The sequence below is a fragment of the Temnothorax curvispinosus genome, unplaced genomic scaffold (genome assembly GCF_003070985.1).
Source record: "Temnothorax curvispinosus isolate PA1 unplaced genomic scaffold, ASM307098v1 QBEX01011484.1, whole genome shotgun sequence".
NCBI lineage: Eukaryota > Metazoa > Arthropoda > Insecta > Hymenoptera > Formicidae > Temnothorax > Temnothorax curvispinosus.
The window spans coordinates 20136-39190 of record NW_020221264.1 but is presented as its reverse complement, the minus strand read 5'-3'; the positions used below and the strand labels follow the sequence as shown (position 1 = coordinate 39190).

General features: G+C 47.7%; 2 protein-coding genes across 3 annotated transcripts; one reads left to right on the top strand and one right to left on the bottom strand.

Annotated features, from left to right (window-relative positions):
• The first annotated feature begins 1597 nt into the window (after positions 1-1597).
• On the top strand, positions 1598-2053 carry LOC112461511 (beta-mannanase/endoglucanase A-like). Its single transcript, XM_025026775.1, has one exon. The coding sequence runs from the start codon at positions 1598-1600 to the stop codon at positions 2051-2053; it is 456 nt and encodes a 151-aa protein (XP_024882543.1).
• Positions 2054-7437: 5384 nt separating this feature from the next.
• Positions 7438-17550, bottom strand: LOC112461508 (GTPase-activating protein CdGAPr-like). Of its 2 annotated transcripts, XM_025026765.1 has the most exons (8): positions 17164-17550; positions 15409-15608; positions 15136-15273; positions 14670-15074; positions 14255-14585; positions 13824-14157; positions 12815-13730; positions 7438-12745 (listed from the first exon to the last, which is right to left on the bottom strand). In XM_025026765.1, the coding sequence occupies exons 2-8, from the start codon at positions 15475-15477 to the stop codon at positions 10289-10291; spliced, it is 4650 nt and encodes a 1549-aa protein (XP_024882533.1). In that variant the 5' UTR covers positions 15478-15608; positions 17164-17550; the 3' UTR covers positions 7438-10288. The 2 variants fall into 2 exon arrangements, with proteins under 2 accessions (XP_024882533.1, XP_024882534.1); XM_025026766.1 differs by lacking the exon at positions 17164-17550 and having other exon boundaries at positions 15409-16294.
• Positions 17551-19055: the final 1505 nt, after the last annotated feature.

Here is a 19055-nt window from a genome sequence, read left to right as displayed (position 1 = left end):
TTAAAAGAACATTCGCCGCGATGGTATCGTTACCTCGAACGACTTATGTATTATTTTTTGTTTTTAATAACGATGAGCCTTACAATTGTGTAAAAGAATATTTGCCGCGGTAGTGTCGTTACCTCGAGCAATTTATACATTTATTATTTGTTTTCAAAAACGTGATGCACTTTATAATTAAAGGAAAATTCACCGCGGTAATATCATTACTTCGAGCAATTTATACATATTTGCCGTTTTCGATAATGTGGCGCGCGTTACATTAATTTCCTAAAAGAAATTTTGCTGCGATAGTGTCGTTGTCTCGACTAATTTATTTTCCATTTTCGATAATCAAGTGATTTATATACCTATTATTTTCCATTTTCGATAACGTGGCGTGCGTTACATTAATTTCCTAGAAAAAAAAAAATTGTTGCGGTGGTATATTATTGCCTCAAGGAATTTACGTGTCATTTTCCGTTTTTCTTTTAATAACGTGATGCGCCATACATTGTCTAAAAGAAAATTTGCCGCGGTAATATAGTAACTTCAAGCGATTTACATATCATTTTCCGTTTTCAATAACGTGGCATTATATTAATTTCCTAAAAGAAAATTCACTGCGGTGGTGTCATTTTCTCGACGAGCAATTTACGTGTTATTTTTCGTTTTCGATAACGCAGTACTCATTCATTAATTTCCTAGAAGAAAATTCGCTGCGATGATGTCGTTGCCTCGAGTGATTTATGATACATGTTGTTTTCCGTTTTCGATAATTTGGCACGAGTTTTTCTTGACGGATGCGCTCGTTAAGCCACCCCGGGATTCACGGCGTACGAATATAAAAGCGATTATTTAACGAGACGACGGGAGACATTTCGAGAGCGATTTAAATAGTTTGGTCCATGGCGTTCGCATCCCATATACCAAAGTTGTTCGTCTCGGTAGACAAGATGGCTTCGTTCGGTAGGAAGGGCTAACCGAGTTACATAGACGTCTCCTTGGTAGCAACCAAGAAGGAGGTATCAGGAGGAGGGTGAGTAGGGTGGAGGGCATACAGAAGACGCGACCGCCTCGGCGTCTTTAGACTCGAGGCGAGCTACGTAAGGAACTCCGGCGGGGAGATTCGTTCCCTCCTTCGATGCCTCTCTTTCGCCGTCCTGTTCCGACTCCCGTTTACCCCTGTCTCTCTCTCTCTTTCTATCTCTTCCCCTTCTCTGTCTCTCTCTCTCTCTCTCTCTCTCTCTCTCTCTCTCTCTCTTGGAGAGAGAATTGCTCAATTACCTGTTAAGTGCTCGGTCAGACCTATATTCTCGATTGTGCTCACCGCTGAGGGCTACCGTAGGCCGTAGAAGCGCGTGCCGCGAATCCGACTTTTATTCAAATGTCACCACAATCGAGAGACAATATTAGAACCGGGAAACTGTTTTCGCTCGAGCGGAAAGTCGTGGAAGTACTAGCGTTGAGAAACCGATTGAGCGATAAAAATATCTCGTCGCAACAACGTTGTTTCGCTTGCAGACATGAGAAATCGGAAATATTCGCTCGGATATCGCTCCGGACAGTTTTATCCGGAAGTTCCCAACGAAAAGTACTAATCGACGATTGTTTGCTGATGTTGACAGAACGTCCCGTCGACTTTTCGCTGAGCGGCGGGCGCGAGTCGCGCGCGAGCAGTGACGCGCCCGCGGACTCCGACGACGAGGACGACGACGAGATCGACGTGCTGGGAGACGAGACGCCGTCGCCGACCCCGACGCCGACGGCGACGCCGACCCCGACGACACCGACGCCGGCGCCTACGCCGGCCCCGACGACGCCGACCTTGACGTCGACGTCTACGGTCTCGACCCCGACGTCGGCGCGAAGCGGCACCCTGCCGACACCTCTGTCGAGACGCGGCACGCCGCCGAGGATTCTTCATCCGACGATTCATCCGCATCCACATCCGCATCCGCATCCGCACTCGCATCCACACTCGCATCCGCACTCACACCCGCATCCACACACGGTCGGCCTGCACCATCAGCCGCAGCACGTCCAGCATTCCGCCCAACGCCAGCATCGCTGAGACGCGCCACGACGAGGGCGGGTGTCACCCGCTCATTTCTTACCAGGATCACGGCAACCACCACGCGTAGAAAGGAACGGGATATAATCTCTTCGTCGGTGGTACCGGGCCCCCCTTCCGGATGCACCCAGAAAGTTCACCTAGGCTAAAGAGCTCGGCGCGTATAACGAAGAACACGGAATTCGATAGAGAGATCGTCCCCGCCCCGGAGGGATCGAGAGGAAAGAAGCCAACGTCTTTTCGTGTGTCTTTAAAGCAGTATTTACGTGTCACTGAAATAATTAATGCTGTTCAACGCGGAACGGTATTCCGTCGCCGGAGCGTCGCTGGATTTTTCCCGCTTACGTAACATAATAAAAAGGAAAAAAAAGCTAAAGAAATGAAGTTTTGCTGGTTCCGAAATCTCTACTTTTTATAGCGAAATACGGTAAATAAATATACGGTATTTGGTCTGTTGTTACTTTTTATAGTCAAGTGTGTAAAAATAGGCCGTGGTTTTCGTTGAGGAATTAAACTGTCATGCTCTGACGTGAATGACGTGATGTGTACACTTGTTTCTCCTCGATTTGTCTTTTCCCAAACAGTTTTCCGAAATTTCTAATATACGTAATATATATCTTGGGGGGGGGGGGGGGGGGAAAAGGAGAGAAACAGCGATTTTTATACCGGAAAAACGCAGACGTTGTCATAATGACACCAATGTTTTACGGACCGCTCGTGGCGTGCACCGACATTGACATTTAATTGCGTCGCGGGTCGTGGCGGACGACAATCGAGTCTCTTTAACGCGATCGTTTCGTTAATGGTCGGCGCGACATTTCGGTGTGCCTACGGTCCGAAGACATTTTCGCGAAAATTAACGAGGCGTCGAATCGACCGACGGGAGGGAAACTCCAACTAATGAAGCTCGCGAGGTCCGCTTCGTTAACGCGTTGACTGCCATTATTAGCAATCAGCGCTATTGAAACGTTTTAAAAAACGTTCATAAAAAAAAATGCCATTTAATATAAATTATAAAATTTTGGATGACACAAACAGCCAGATGAAAATGTGAGATAAAAAGCGTGCGATTCAAAACACGCTACGCTCTGTTAAATTCGTAGTATAATTCAAATTATACTCAATTTGAGTCATTTTTTAACCATCCCAGTGATTAGTCGAATCGAACAAAGTCGATTTATTTAATTAAATAAAAAATTTATTTATTTATGTAAACGGGATTTATAGAGGTCTCTTTAGTATACATATAACAATTATAATTATATAACATCAGGAAAATGCAGAAAAAAAAGAAGAATACAAAAATTACAAATTACAACTTATAGTACATACAAAATACAGATAAGATCTAATAAAGGTAGTAAAGTATATTGATCGCGTTTAACAGAGTTTAAAGATGTTTGAAAAAAATCTACACAATTGGAGAATTTGTTCGCCAGTAAGCATATTCTATTTAGGGGTTTGAATTTACCGTATAAACAATATAAAGTATGCAATTCTTCGTAAAAAATTAAATTGTTCCTAAGAGGCCTGTAGCACGATACTGTTACGCAAAATTCTGATTCACAAACTCGTTATGCAGATCGCGATAACTAAACTAAGCTTATACATAACATGAAATCGTATACGTATGGTCAGAATTAACACATTGGACTTTCTGTAAGAAAAAACTAACTCTACCGAGAAAGCGGTGTTGAATCTTTTCAATTATTGTACAATATTTGATGTCGATGCGTCGATGAATGGTCGATGTTGCATATTGGTTGATATTTTTGTCATCTTCGATCTCGTCATAGTTATTCTTACGTTAATTGAGCAATTATGAATATTTCTATAAGATTTCTTTTGTCTTTCGGTCAGTTTTATATTGATGTTTTGTATACTTACTGTGTATTCGATATAGAAACGTGGAGGGGAGAAAGGCCAAAAGACAATAGAAATCCAATAGAAATATTCGCGATTGCTGGATCAGCATAAAAATAATGACGAGGTCAAAGATGACAAAAATATCAACCAGTAGGTCGATAGCGACCATTCATTCATGCATCGATAGCAAATCGACAAATTGATTCGACTAATCTCATTTCTGGCCGAGATTTCCATAGATCGCCACTGCTCTCTTATTCAATACGTCGTTAATTTAACTAAAACAATGTTAATTCAAACCGCAATGAAGTTAAAATAATACCGTTTTGTGTTAAAATAATAAATTGCGACACATATGGTAATTAAAAAATAACAAAGTATTGGTTTAAATTTCATCCTTTAATATTTAACAGCGGTATATATAGTCTCGTTTAATCATATATATAACACAATATTCCATTGTTCTACGATAACAAAAATTCTGCGATAAGACATTAGAAAATTCATCGGACGACACGTTGCAGCCCGTAATTACGACAATCGGGCATGTTTGAATGGTGATTACGCGCGGTCGCGTGAAATGATCGCGAGGCGCCGTTTTTAGCTACCTGTTGCGGCGACGTTAGATCGGCAAGATCGGCAAGTGCCTGTTAAGAAAAGGGACGATATTGTAGCGGACGGTAGAGATTTTCCAACGAGCGCGCGCGCGTGTCACGCAGGCGGTGAGGTGCCTGCGGGGCACGTCGTGCTTCCAGTTGGGGTGAATCCTAATACCCAGATAATGGGAAGTAATTGCGAGGGATCAGAGCGAGCGAAGCTACTCTGTCGGCTGTCGAGTTCGGGGGCAGCGGGATGCGTATAGAAAGAGAAAGAGAGAGAGAGAGAGAGAGAGAGAGAGGAGAGAGGGTGGCGCCGTGCCACGCTTCCATCCCTCCTTCCCCTCCTTCTCCTCTCCTTCCCTACTTTCCCTTCTCGCCGTTGATTCGCGGGGGTGGAGAAAGAGGACGAAGAGAGGATCGTAATCGTGTTATCGGGACGAAATCACGGGGTACATTCTCGGATACACATCGGATAGATGGATACGCGCGTCGGCGTCGCGTCCGTGCGCGAGATCAATCCGCGCGAGATTTACTTCTGGCCCTTCTGGCGAAAGATCTCGGTGAGAGAGAGGGGAGGGAGAGAGACAGAGAGGGGGGAGGGAGAGAGAGTTTGTATCGACGTCGCGCTTCGTGGCGCGTTTATAGCGACTCGAAGAAGAGCACGGCTCTTTCGGAATCTCGCGATTTCTTCCGAGCGACGCCGCGTTTGAGGTGACTCTATCGCGAACGAAACACGAAGGTCTGGGATCAGTAGCGCGCGCTGGGGTGGCAGGGGGACGGAGGGGGGACTTGGCCTTTGATGCTCGGGAAGATAACGCCGGCGTTGCCAGGCTGGCCAGGTAAGCTGGTAAACTAAATGAGATCACGGGGCCATTTATGACGTTTATTAAATTCCGTTAAGACGTCTATTATTACGGTACGTAAATAAAGGGGGAGATTTCGCGCCCCTCGTCGAGGGAGACGGAGCGGAATGCGGCGAAAATAATGAAATAAAGGACAATGAAGTGGCAGGTACAATGGCCAATAGGGCATAGAACGAGAGTGAGGACGGGCAAGGCGCCAGCGAGCGCGGCGCGGTCCTCTCTCTCTCTCTCTCTCTCCCTCTCTCGTGTGTGGAAGGGGTGTTGCAACAAGGGGTTACAGAGCTCGGCGCGCTTTAGTTCGGCGGGCTAAATGCAGTGGGCGTGTTCCCATTACTTTCATTATTTTCAGTCGCCGGGGTTCGGCGGGTATCGATGCCCGAATGTAACCGTAGGTCGCCCGTGCGAGGCGCGTAAACGCGGCCGGCGAAAGATGGGCAACCTACGATTTTCGCCCAGAGTCGATGGGATACTTATTGTAGTTCTTATTATATAATCCTGGATTCAAATCAGCGTAGAAAAATCGCTATGAAACAAGGTCGTTTCGACATTGAAACGAAAAGTTGAAACGATAGTTGAAGGTTCGTTGATATTTGCTGCAACTTCGATGTCGAATCGACCAAAATTTTAATTTCTTTCGACGTCATTCGACTATACATTACTAGGAATCCATCAATGGTGGCGACAGATTTGCGAAGAATTTATATCGGAGCGCGCGCAATGATACGCGTCGATCAAAGATCAATTTGATCCGCTCGAAAAAAAAAAATGAAAAAAAAAAAAAAAAAAAAAGGGGGGGGGGAATTAGGCCTCGAGGAGCAAAGTCGAGGGTGAACCGTTAGCCTAACAAGCTGTCAAGACGTCGCCGCGTGTCAATCCGCGGCTCTCCAACGATCCCCGAAATAAAGCCGCCTAAAACCCCCCCACAGCCGTCGGCCGAGAGAGTTTTCAGTCCGGCCGCAAAAAAACGTCTCTCTTTTTTCTCTCTCTTTCTTTTCACGCGAAAATTCCTGCTTGATTCGCGGGAGGATATGGCACACAAGAAGAGAACACGGAAGACACGTGATATATACGGAGGCGAGAGGAAAGGAGAGGAGATACTCGCTATAGAGACAACGGCGTTACTGCCCACGTGCCGTTTAACTCGATCACAGTGGCAATCTGGCCTCGTTTCAAGCTCCGGTTACTACGACGCTTCCGCTAACAAATAACATTGTCGTCGACCCTGCGGGGGCGTTCTGATTCGATTTGCGCACCGTGAAAGCGCGCTTGCCTCTCGGGGAAGGAGCGACGTGGCGAGAGGAGCGTGGATGGCGAGGAGCGACACGCGGCGAGGATGAAAGGCCCGTGTCGAAAATGCCGCCTATGTTGTCTCTCGGCGCGCTCCTAATCAGTCCGTCTCGTTTCGAGTAAGCGCGAGTCGGCGCGATTTTTGTTTAAAAGCCACTCTACCCCGTACGCGAGCTACAAGCTACAAGGTGAAGACCTGGGCACCCCGCGCAAAACACTCTCTTTCTCTCTCTCTCATTTTTGGTGCTTAAAAGAGATCCCTATCTACACGGCGTGTTTAAAAATAATTGCCGCGGTAGATCCGGTGATAGTCACGGAGTCGCCCTCACCTCGGCGCTTCCTGGCCTCTCGAGTGGCCCTCGTTCTACGATATAAAGGCGAACTCGTGCCCCCTCAGCGAGGGCACCCGCGGCCTCTTCCGCCGCCGGTCGAGTGGCACCCCACCTTTCATCCACTCTATCACAGCGTTTAAAGAAGTAAAGACTAAAGGTCCTTTATACGTGTCGAGTGAGCTCGCCTCAAGACCGCTCGAAAGCAGTCGAGGCTGCTCGTGGGGCAATGACGACGACGACGACGAAGACGACGACGACGGAGGGGTACGGAGCGTCCGGTTTGTCGGACGAAATTAAAAAAGGAAATATTGATACAACCCGCACAATTATTAATTATTATAGTCCCGTCGTTAATTACCAACGTCACAGCATGGGCGAGGAAGACAAGGGAGACGAGGGACGCGGAAATTCGAAGAAACATATGCGTCCCATCTTCCTCCGATTTACAGCATTTATATTTATTTCACGTACAACTTGCATATATTATAATTATAATCGACAAACAGTAGTCTCTCATAACGGAAACAATTATTATTATTAAATGCGATTATAACTAAAGGGGGGCAAAGATGCGCCCAGCCGGATGAGGCGTGAGCCTCCTACACTCAAAAACAAGATTACTATATGTCTATATATACATATATATATATGTATATGTATATATATATGTATATGTATATATATATTAGCCTTTGAATATTAGAGAATTAGTCTTTGTGTTGTGTGTGTGTGTGTGTGTCTGTGTGTGTCGTTTTATAGGGAACTCTTTACTTTCTATACGGCTCTTAATATTGTTTCGTATCGTTTCTCTCTCTCTCTCTCTCTCTCTCTTTCTCGTGCCCTTAATAAGGATCTCTACAGACTATTTTGCGAGACTGCGGAATCTCAGCTTATTAAAAATACACATCGCTCGCGGATGTATCATTATTGCGCGTTATATTGTGCATAAGTCATTAGGTACCTCATTTGTAAGGGGTTTTCAGGCGTTGTCTAGACATATCTCTCTCTCTCTCTCTCTCCCTCTCTAGTTAGGCCATTACCATCTCGGATAAAAGAATCCAGGGAAGCGCGCGCGCGCAAGCACGACTATTGAATCTCTAAGTATTTTATCATTAACAGTCAATAAGTTAGTAAACGTGCACTACGCGTGCCTGAACACTGCTTACAGATTTGCACGATAGAGATACACGACTGAGATATTCGAGTGGGGATACGAGACACGCGAACGATTACACGGGGAAAGCACGGTAACACCGCGATCGTTGACGGTATCAATTCTTGGTTGCCGTACCATTCAGTCGACAAAAAAAATATTTTAACGTTAATTAACCGACATTAAAAAGAAACAGTCACGTGTTCGAAACGAAAACCACGGTTTTTCGAATCCTCACTACGCATGCAAGAGATTTTAAACGTCATCGTTTCTAATCACTAATAATCTTAATTAAATATCTTGAGAATTTGTAAGAGATCAAAACGTATTTCAGCGTAAGGCTCTCCGAGTATTAAATTGTAATTTGTTCATCGCGTCCGCAGGTCCGCAGACGCGAGCATCACTGAAATCGTACTCAACAATTAGCGTCGACAATTAGTCCCAGTCTTATTAAACAGTTCTCGAACCGTGCTTAAAAAAAAGAAACGCTCAGTTTGCTAAGCCTTTATAGAAAACAAAACAAAAAAAAACATTTCCGCGTGCGAAAACATCATCGTTCTCTTTTTCACAGAAGAGACCGATTAAAAATCGGAAATAAAAATAATAAAATGGGATAAAAGGAAACTAAAAACGTATGAACCATCGCTCTAAAGCGTCGTGCGACGTAACAGAAATGAGATGAGGCGATGTGTGAGCAGCAGAGCTGCTGCTTAGTAATCGAAATGTAATAAAACGCGAAGCCAATGCGCGCGATACACACTTAGGATATTAAGATAGAAGAACCACTTTAGTGTAATCCGATAGTAATCTTGATTTTAAGCTAGCCTTCCGTCGACAAGCGCATTGTTATAGAAATCAATATGTTACACACATATTAACTAACCGAGAGAATTAACATGTTTTCAAAAGATATATCTGTGGATGTCGTCATTATGGACCAGTCCATAACGCGAGAGTAACATTGGCGCGCGAATGAAACGCCTGGTTTAACGTCGCGCGAGCGAGTTCGTCGAGACTCCCTCGACCAACTCGGAAAGCGCAATTTAGTTAAACTTTATGTATGTACCAGAAATTTTTCACTCGCGAGAGAAAAATACTTATCTAAATTTCGGTAAAGTTACAATTTCGCTGTAAAAAGGCGACCAGATTTTACGCGGCTCGTAAAGGAATCTCTCTAAAAAATAAAATTCCAAGATGTACAATTTTTTTTAAAGAGATTTTTACCTACGGTGTAAAAGCAACAGGTGAGTCCAACGTCTCGCGTGACGTCGTGAGAACCTGCACGAGATATTGTTGACTCTGGTACATACAAAGCAGCTGAAATGTTACATGCGCGTGCGCGTTTTTTCTTCGCTAGCGTAACAGTACAAAGAATATAAGTAAATATAAAAATCAAATAATAATATTAATAATAATAATAATAATTACAAAGAGGATCGTTATTTTAAAGCTTCTAACAATAATAAAAATGAATACTTTCCTTCGAGTTCGTAATAAATTAATAATGAGCTTTAAAAGCATTCGTACAATTCAGCTAACAATGGCGATCGACGATATGAAGATGAGTCATGGATCGCGTAACTCGTTTTATCATCCTCGTCGTAATTCACCTTCATTATCAACCGCGATAAGGCCGCGGCATCGGTGAGATTCAAGTGAAAGCGGTTCAGTGGATCTAGTGAAAGAGCGTTTGGCAGAATTACATAAACAATATGTCATCGAATGCAAAAGCGGCATTCGCATTCGTGAGTAGTACAAATAAGCCCAAGTTAGCGTACATACCTGGGATATAAATTCAATAAAAATATACGAGCGGTAAAGTTATGTAATTTAAGATAACGCCGTCTCTCTATTATTACCGTTTGGATACACGTTTGCTCGACCTCCCGTCATTCTAATTAGTTGCCGTGTATATTCGAAAACAAAAGCAGACGTGGCGTTAAGAACGAGGTTGAATTTGGTCATACGGTTGATTAATTCGACAGCCGCCCTACAATTTGCACTTGTTCTAAGATGCAGGTAGATAATGGATATCGCATTACGCGTTAACTGCTCAAGAACTTATTTATACTACTATAGAGAACGAGGGAACCCTGGCTCCCTTTCTTTCCTTGTCTTACGAAGACCGGATTTCATTAATGAAGAGAAGGTCTCGTAGCCCTCTGTTTCAACCTGGTTAATAACGCCTGCTCGCCGTCGTCCTCGGTTTTCGATGAAACTCCACGGAAACTCTCCGACCGATACTTGTCCCTCAAGAACGTCCTTCTCTCCTCTTTGTACTTTTCGATTCTTTCTCTACACTGCGGGTCCCCCAGGTCTAGGCCGCCGAGATTTCGCAATTGGATCTTCTCGGAGGCGCTCGAGCAGGTGCCGGAGCTGCTGCCGACGTTAGGCGTCGAGCAATGCTGCACGTCCTCGGACGTCGGTTTCACCGACAACGAGATGTCCTTCGTCATTCGATTGAACTTGGCCTCGTCCAGGGAGCGGCTCAGCGCCGCTCGAGTCGCCCTCGCGTGACGCGCCCGCAAGCAAGGTGGTAAATGCTGCGACGGCTCCTCGGATTTCCCCCTCGCGCAATCCAATTCTTGTCTCATCTTACTCTCTCGGACGATCTCCCTGCCGATCTCCGAATCAAAGCTCCTTCGCTCTCTGACTGTTTCGCTTTCGTATTTTCTTCTTACAGGCGTAGACGCGTCCCCTACCGCGCCTCCGGATAATCTTTGTAGAGCTAGCTCCTGCAAAATCGCCGCGGTGTCTCGTGGCGGAAGAACCACCGTGTCGTCGATGGTCGGCGACAAGGTGTTCGTGAATGTGCTCGACGTGTCCAACGTCCGTTCCATCACCTCGGACGCCCCTTCTGGCGCGTGTGCCACCTCGCAAGGCTCGGCCGCGTTCTCCGAAGGAATCCTCACTTCGGTGTTGCCTCGTATTCGATTAGCTTGCAAACTGACGCATTTGTGACCCTCGTCGCCACGTTTGGAAGCGCATTTGCGTATTTGTTGCGTATTACTCTGCTGCTTCTGCGAATTATTGTATCCGAAACTTTGGCACTTCTTTGACAGTCCGTTCGTACAATGGTCGTTGTCACGATCGTCTCGCGTAACGCTCGTCTCCTGATTTCCCTCGGATTTATTCAAGAATCGCGGATGATTCGTGACGTGTAAAGTGCGTGTCGCGCAATCACGCTGCTGCGCGCTCGTGTCTCTCGATAGACGGCGATAGTTCTCAAAGGTTTCCGTTTCCGCAAACAACTCCTTATCGTCACGTATCTCGTTCCGATTTGTACCAAATACGTTCGCATTGTCCGCCTCGATGTAACACGCGCGAACCTGTTGCTGCTGCTCCCTCGCGTTAGACTCTTGGCCCGAATTAACATCCGTGCAGGAATATCGATTGCCATTCTCCCGATCGCGCAGTCGAGAATGGGTGTCGTCCGCGAGATTATCCTCGTTTACGAGACCAAAACTTGTCTGCGACTCAGCCTCTTCTCGTTCGAGCCCATGACTCGTATACTTCTTCGTATCGGTAACATCGAGTATCATCTCCTCGCTTTCCTGCATCGATGCACGACTTCCCGTCGAATTGTCGGAAGTCATTCCCATACGGAACGCGTCCGCGGTCGGAGGCAGCGTGAGCTCCAGCAGTGTTCCAGGAACGTTCTCCGACGCTGGATTCGCGTCGCTTTCCACAAAAGAATCGTTGGGACTAGTCGATTCGCTGATCGGTGTTATAAAGGAATTAGCTGCCGTTCCTCCAACAATCACCCAGTCGCCGGAGTCGTTGTTGCTACTCGTCGCGCGCGGATTTTCCGTATTGCTGAACACTTTGTCGGAGCTGTCGCAAATTACGAATCCAGACTCCTGCAGCTCCTGTAGAGTTTGTTCGCACGACATGGGAGAATCGAGATCGGTCGTATTGGATGGCAACCTCGGCAAATCAGCCACCGCGGTAAGATTATTTGGTGAATCAGTAGACTCGTCGCGTTCGTTAGCCGCCTCTTCTTTTTCTTTATACGATTTAGATGAGATCTCCACAGAATGCAAACTCAGCTGTGTTACGTCCTTACGGGATGCGGCAACTCCGCTAGTTACAGCTTCTTCGCACGAAGAGGAGGATAATCTGTTACACGGTGTCATCTCCGTATCGTTGAAAATCGAAGCGACCGCGCTCGATTGACTCGCGACGCGATTTTCGGTACGCGATGTGGTCGCGTTTCTATCGTGCAATTCCACGCGTCCATCATAAGCTATAATCCTCTCACATGGCTCCAATCTCTTATCTCGGTCTTCTAAATTTATAGACAACCTATGGCTAGGATCCGACGACTTTTCAGAAGATGACGCACTGGTCTCCCTCAACTTATTCGTATTACTTCCGTCGCGCTCGTCGCCAATCTCTAACGGCAAAGTGAAACTTCGAAAACTTATTCTGGGGCTATTAGCTGGTACTGGCGACGTAGAGTGAGACGTGCCCTGCAACGTAGCGGGCGTTAACGGCGTAGAGGCTTCCGACAACAACGGTAGATAACCTGGGGTTTGTAACGGAGACGGTGTTTCGATACTGTGAATATCCGCACTTGTCGACACCATGACCTGAAAGATTCGATAAATTAGACATGACGTGCATATAGAAAATGACTGAGACTAATTTATGTTAATCACCTGATCAGGACTTTGGCTGTCTATGAAACGCAACTCGACGTCGCAATGCAATCTTTCTTCTAAGCGAGATCGTTTCCTCTTAGACCCGCCGGTCGCGGCGGCACATTGATTTCCTTCGGTTCTCTGCCGACGCGGTGACGCTTCTACCGACGCCACTCCGCCACCTTCCTCCTCCGAAAGCATCCTCATCTCTCGTTCTTCGAGATCGAAGTTAAGTTGTATCTCTGAGAGATCCAACGGCGAAGATGCGTTAGGCGCATCAGCCAAGTGATCAAAGTACGAATCGTGCGAGACGGATCGACTGTGACCGCAGGTTCTGATGGGAGGTGGTCCTCCTAAAAGCGGACCCAATCCATCTTCGCCGTCTAAACTGTCGGCGCTTTTGACGGGTCTCAGGCGTCGCAAAGAGTTCAAGGAACTTGGCACTGTTTCCGCTTGAGGTGGCGTGCCAATTTGCCTCGTTTTTCCGACAGCGCCTCTACCGAATAGCGCCCTCCAATTTAGCGAGGGCGATCGTTTCGAGCCATTTCGTTTGCGTGGCAGCTCTATGACAGTGTGATAGCGCAAAGGAAGGCCAGCCGGACCCGCCCCAACCTCTATGTAATCAGGCTCGCCTCTGAGACTTCTGTTGCGCGCTTCCTCCAAAGTAAGCAATCGCGCGGACGTGGTGATCGCCAAAGACTTTGGTCTGCCAACAGGACCATCCCCGAATATGAGTTCCGCGTAGCAGACTAGAAATTCCGTCACGACCGCCTGAACTCCGACACCCTGAAGGGCCGCTACACCACCCACTTCCAACTCCTTGCACCTCAAGAGATTTGGCGCCCAGACGATGGCCACATTGCGCGGAGTCATACCTGTTTTCGTGCCACGCGCGGCTACCCTCACCAGGTGACGCATCAAATATTCCAGTGTCCTGCGTACATGATTTGATAAAGATTAGAATAAATCGTCGACTCGTTGCCGCGACAGGTGAACGTAACGAAAATGGAAATATGGATAAAACTACCTGTAATGTGGTGGCGGTAACTTTCTAACCGCGTCTCTCATACGTCTCAATCTCTCTGCGTCGCTACTGGCTTGAACCGCATTGACGAAAGTGGAGTAAAGTTGATACGTGCACAATGGATTCGGCAGCTCTCTAAAGTACATCTTCAATAACGATGCTACGGAGTGGATATCTTGCAGAATGCTCTCATCGGAATGCAACGCTGGTACCCTATCTTCGTCGAAGGCGTTCCGCAATTTTTGAATGTTGGACGTTACGCCACTAAGACGATATATACCGTCGACTAGACCATGTTTCTCTATGAATTCCGCGCAGCACGTCAAAACGGTAGGCACTACAAAACGAATAATCTTTTTCGTCTTCCTTCCTCTTTTATATAGTTTATACTCGATATATCTAAATTATAAAAAGTATGCTAGAAAAAAATGTACCGTCTTGACCAGAGTTTAATAGATGTTCTCCCAAATCGCAACCAAATACGCGCTCTCGCAGTATACCCGATTGCTTCAATCTCCTCCTAGAGGGCCGATTTAGTATGAAGGATCTAAAAAAGGCGATCAATTTGCCATGTTTCCGGAGCACGGGCTTTACTGGTAATCTCGATCTGACCGTCGTCGAAACCGTCAAGTGACGCGGCACTTTGTCCCCGATTACGGCGACGCATTCGGCCGGGAAAAATCCAACCGCGAATCCATGCTTTCCACGCCACCACGTACTTTCCCCCGGAGGGGGCATGTCTATAACGGATATCATGTCGCCTACCTGTTTATCATATTAAATCACTTGGATTAGTCAGAGCGCAAAGTTCTCATAGTACAAAAACTTGCAAGTTAGCTAATTGATTACCTGGAAAGAGATCTCGTCTTGGGCTTGAGCGGTGTAGGGTCTCACGGCGTATGCCGCGGCGACGGCTGGAGTATTGATAGGACAGGAATCCGATTCTGGCACCAGAATCCTTCTTCCCCTGTTGTCGAGCTGTAGCCAATTTAATACCGGGCCACAGTTTAGGCCTTCGTGATTCAGCAGCGAGAACCGGCTCAAGTAATCCTTTAGTATATCACAGGCGTTTTTTGGCCGAACATCTGGAAGCTTCGTTAAGGAGGAAAACTTTCTGTCGAATATGCAGCGATGCAGCTGCTTATCGAACATGACGAAGTTGTCGTAGGACCTCTGTAGCGTCCAGCACGCGTCGCCGGATGTTATTCGAACGGCGTAGCTCTCCGAGTCGTTGGAACCCTCGTTGACGGATACCTGAAAGCCGAGCCGGTGTTTTCTTAACCGAACCTTCCACGTGTTTCGCGTTTTGGCGTACCTCCAGAGTACCAAGCTCGACGTGCTCGTAATGAAAGTGGGCACACTCGTCGAGCTTCGGAAAGCGCGCGATGCTACTCATGTTGCTGCCAGAACTAACGGGCGTGCCAAAGTCGTCCGTCCGGTTACCGCTCAAGCCCTGCAATTTCATTCACACAAGGGAATTAAATTCCCTCTGGAACTTTATAATCGAACTTGTGTGTAATAAATTCGACATTCTCGTGCGAGCTTTTTTAAATCCACTAAAGCGCGACATAATTTTTAGTTTATTAACCTTCGTCTGAGACTCGATGTCGGTGAGCCGGTGAGCACGGGGCCTCTCTTGCGTCGACGGCCCGGGCATCTTTCGCAGCCTCTCCGTGGACGAGGACGAGGAGAACGAGGAGCCAGGCCTTTGACCCGATTTGCCACGCACCAAGGTGGCCTTCTTCACGTTCCTCTCGATCGAGCCATCGCTTCTTTCCCGCAGTTTCTCTGCAGACACGACGGTGGAACTTGGATTATCGTATCCAGAAAAACGCACTAAATCCCGGACGTCCGCGTAAAGAGCGTTTTATTCGCGTCATTCGGAGAACGATCACTTTAACGTCTCGTTATCTCAGATCCGTTCGTTTAGGACTAATAAATGCCCTTTGTTAAAGGCATCTCGTATTAAAATCGATAGAAATTCGAGTATCTTCACGGGGCACGGCGCAATTATCGACCGACCGAATTTCCTTCGCGTCTCCGCGATACGTCTCGGAACGTCTGCGATCGTCTCGCGAAAGAGAAACGACCTTTTTTTGGAATCGAGATCCGTCTGCGGCGGGTTTTTTTTTTTTCTCCACGGCTCACCATATGCGCCGCATATCGCGCGACTTATCCGACGACCAACGCGAACGAAACTAAAAGCAAAGCCGCAGTCCGCAGTAAGTAAAAGGAAAAAAAAATCTCTTAACTACAGCTCCATCTCGACACGTCCCGTAAACGTTGTTACCGCGATAATGGCGATAACGAGAGCGAGAGATAAACATTAGGAACATTTCGGATGACAGGTCGACGGAACGTTATAGATTCTCGATTACAACATCGTTTCTCCGTCGTCGGTTACCAGGAGGCACGGCGGAAGTCGTCGAGCCGCGTTGGACGCTTCAGGGCGTTTCAGCTCGATCGGCACCGCGCCCGGAGCCCGGAGCGCGATCGAGCGCAGGCCGACACCGACACGGACACGCGCGCGGGGGCTGTCGGCGCGCTTAACAAGGCGAGTCTATTATCTAAGGCGCGCGGAAGTGCCAATAACCCGAAGGCGGTGGCGGCGGCGACTCCGTTTCGGGTTGCCCGACATCGGGACGCCCGCGCCGAGGAGTGTCCCCCGCGCGCGGATTCACGTGCGCCGACAGCTCTGGCTCTCGCGACTCGCGACGCGTTCCGATACGCGGAAAATGATACGACGGATTACGGAGTAACGAAGCGACGGATTCACGGCATTCGCGCACGCGACTCGCGAGCGAGCGAGCGAGGGGGACCGACGGCCGACGTGTATATTTACATCGCGAGCGTACCGCAACCGCGCGACGTGAGGAGGGATCGCGGAGCACGGGGGGGATCGGGGAGAGAGAAAGAGAGAGAAAAAGAGAAGGAAGGATTGATATCGGACCTTTCCGCTTTCCGCACCGGCGAAATCGCGAAGACTGCGAACAGCTGTGGGTCTCCGCAGCTCACCCCCCTAACCCCTCTCTCCCGCGCTCGCCAATGCTCGCCACTGTGCGGCACGAATCTTCGCGCTAGGATCTGGGATATAACGGCGCTATTATGTCACGAGCGGTCTCTTTCTTTCTTTCTTGCCTCATTTTTTCTCTCTTTCTCTCTCTCTCTCTCTCTTTCTCGTTCAACGCTTCGTCGCGCACGCTCGGGCGAGGATAAACTCGGGAGGGAAAAGAGGGACGGGTCGGCGCGATGCGACGCTACGAACAGGGCCGTCTCATTCTCGCTGATTCTCGCATCCTCTCTTAACAAGCCGGCGCGGACTCGAGGGGGGAGAGAAACGTACCCGCCGTCGCTCCCGATTATTGAGAACCCCTGGTGGTCAGCCGGATATTTCGCCGCCTGCCGGAGAGGAAAGTCCGCGCACCCGCACCGTGTCCGCTGCCTCCATTTGCCTCCGTTTTACGTCGAGGCTGGTGCTCCTCGCGCGGGTGGAGCCCGACGAGACGGCGACGGAGGCGGCGATCTCGTTGCGATCACGGTCGCGTTCTCACTCCTCTGCATCACCGTTCCACTCACGCCGCCGATCGCGAGACGCGACGCGAGTACGTCTTTCGGCGGGGCGGCCGTGCGAAGTTAACCCAGCCTCGCGACGATCACAAACGGATCAAAGACGCTTCTCTCAACGCCGATGCCCACCCGCCCGCCTATCCGCCACTACTCCCCGACCTAACCTAACTTCGCGTCACCTAGCCTGACGCGACGCAACTCGACGCGTCCGTCGTCGCCCGTCACAAGTGTCACCAATACCCACTACCCACCAACGAGACGGATTCTCTCATTTTGGTTTTGCAAAATATAAACAAAATTATTCATTGGATTACCGGTTTTATTTAACACAGTTATCTCGACTAAATTCCGATTAACTTAATCGAAGATTTCGTGTCCCTCGCAGTCTCGTCCTCCGTCTGTTTTTTTCCGAGCGTCGTCGCGAGATACAATCGATAACAAATCGGCTGCGAACGCAGCTTGCGCGCTGGACGAGTTGCTCGATCGCGAAAGCGCTAAGCAACGATCTCGAAAGTTGATGTTTGCGCTGTGCCTGATGATTCCACTCAGCGCGACGCTCAGCACGCGACAGAACCTCAAATTCTTGCCCGGATTGCCGTGGTCGTCGTCCTTGACGTTCTTGACTCCTTGACTCATACTCGCATTCTGTCAAACAGAACCCGAGCCTGTTTCGATCATCGATTCTTGATTATTCATTCGTAAGATAAATGTATGCGAAAATTCTGCTTTGGGGTTTGGGGTCCGCAATGCGAGTCGTAAATCATAAAGGCCTTCACACATAAAGGCTACGGTCAACGTGACGCTACAAATGTTTTGGAGCGTTCTTCTTCTCTTTCTTTCTTCATTGAAAGAAAAGAGTGGAAAAGAGAAGAGGAATGTGTGTGTGTGTGCTTCGAAGCATTTGTAGCGTCACGTTGACGTAGCCAAAATCACGTAAAGACGTAAAACGTAAGCGTAAGAAAATCGACCAATCCCAATTAAGTATTGTGCTGTCCGTAATCCAAGTAGGGGAAAATACTCGATTTTACGTCCTTATGGCATTTTATGTGTAAAGGCCTTAAGTCGTAAGAAATTGACCAGTTAGGGCCCGGACACACTTTTTCGTAACAATAATTGATCAACGCGCGTGGTCGAAGTTTACTGTTACGTTCTACGAAAAGTGTGTGTGCCCTGTTTTTACAGTTAAATTTGAGGAAAATGATCGACTGTGATTGGTCAATCTCTTACGATTCACAACTCGCGTTGGGTGCTTTTCATTTAGCGACTCAAATCGACACAAGCGTCTTTCTGTCCTTTTTCAACATAGTGAACAACAAAGGTAAAGTGAGGCTGAATTTCCACTGAGCGCGTCATCCGTCGCGACCAATCAAAACATCCTATTTTATTACATCATTTGTGATGGGATGTTTAGATTGGTTAATGACAGATGACGCGACGCGTGACGCGCACAGTGGAAACTCATGCTAAGACTCCATAGACGCGGAAACGTCGTGCGGTAAAGTGCGTTGACCAATCAGAAGGCTGCCGCAAGTCGCCTGCGGCAAAATCAAAATTTGTGATTGGTCAACGCATTCTGCCGCATGGCGTTTCCGTGTCTATGGAGTCTTAGCATCAGCCTGACACTTGTGTCGTTAACTGAAAAGCATTTTTGTCACAATACAGCTTTTC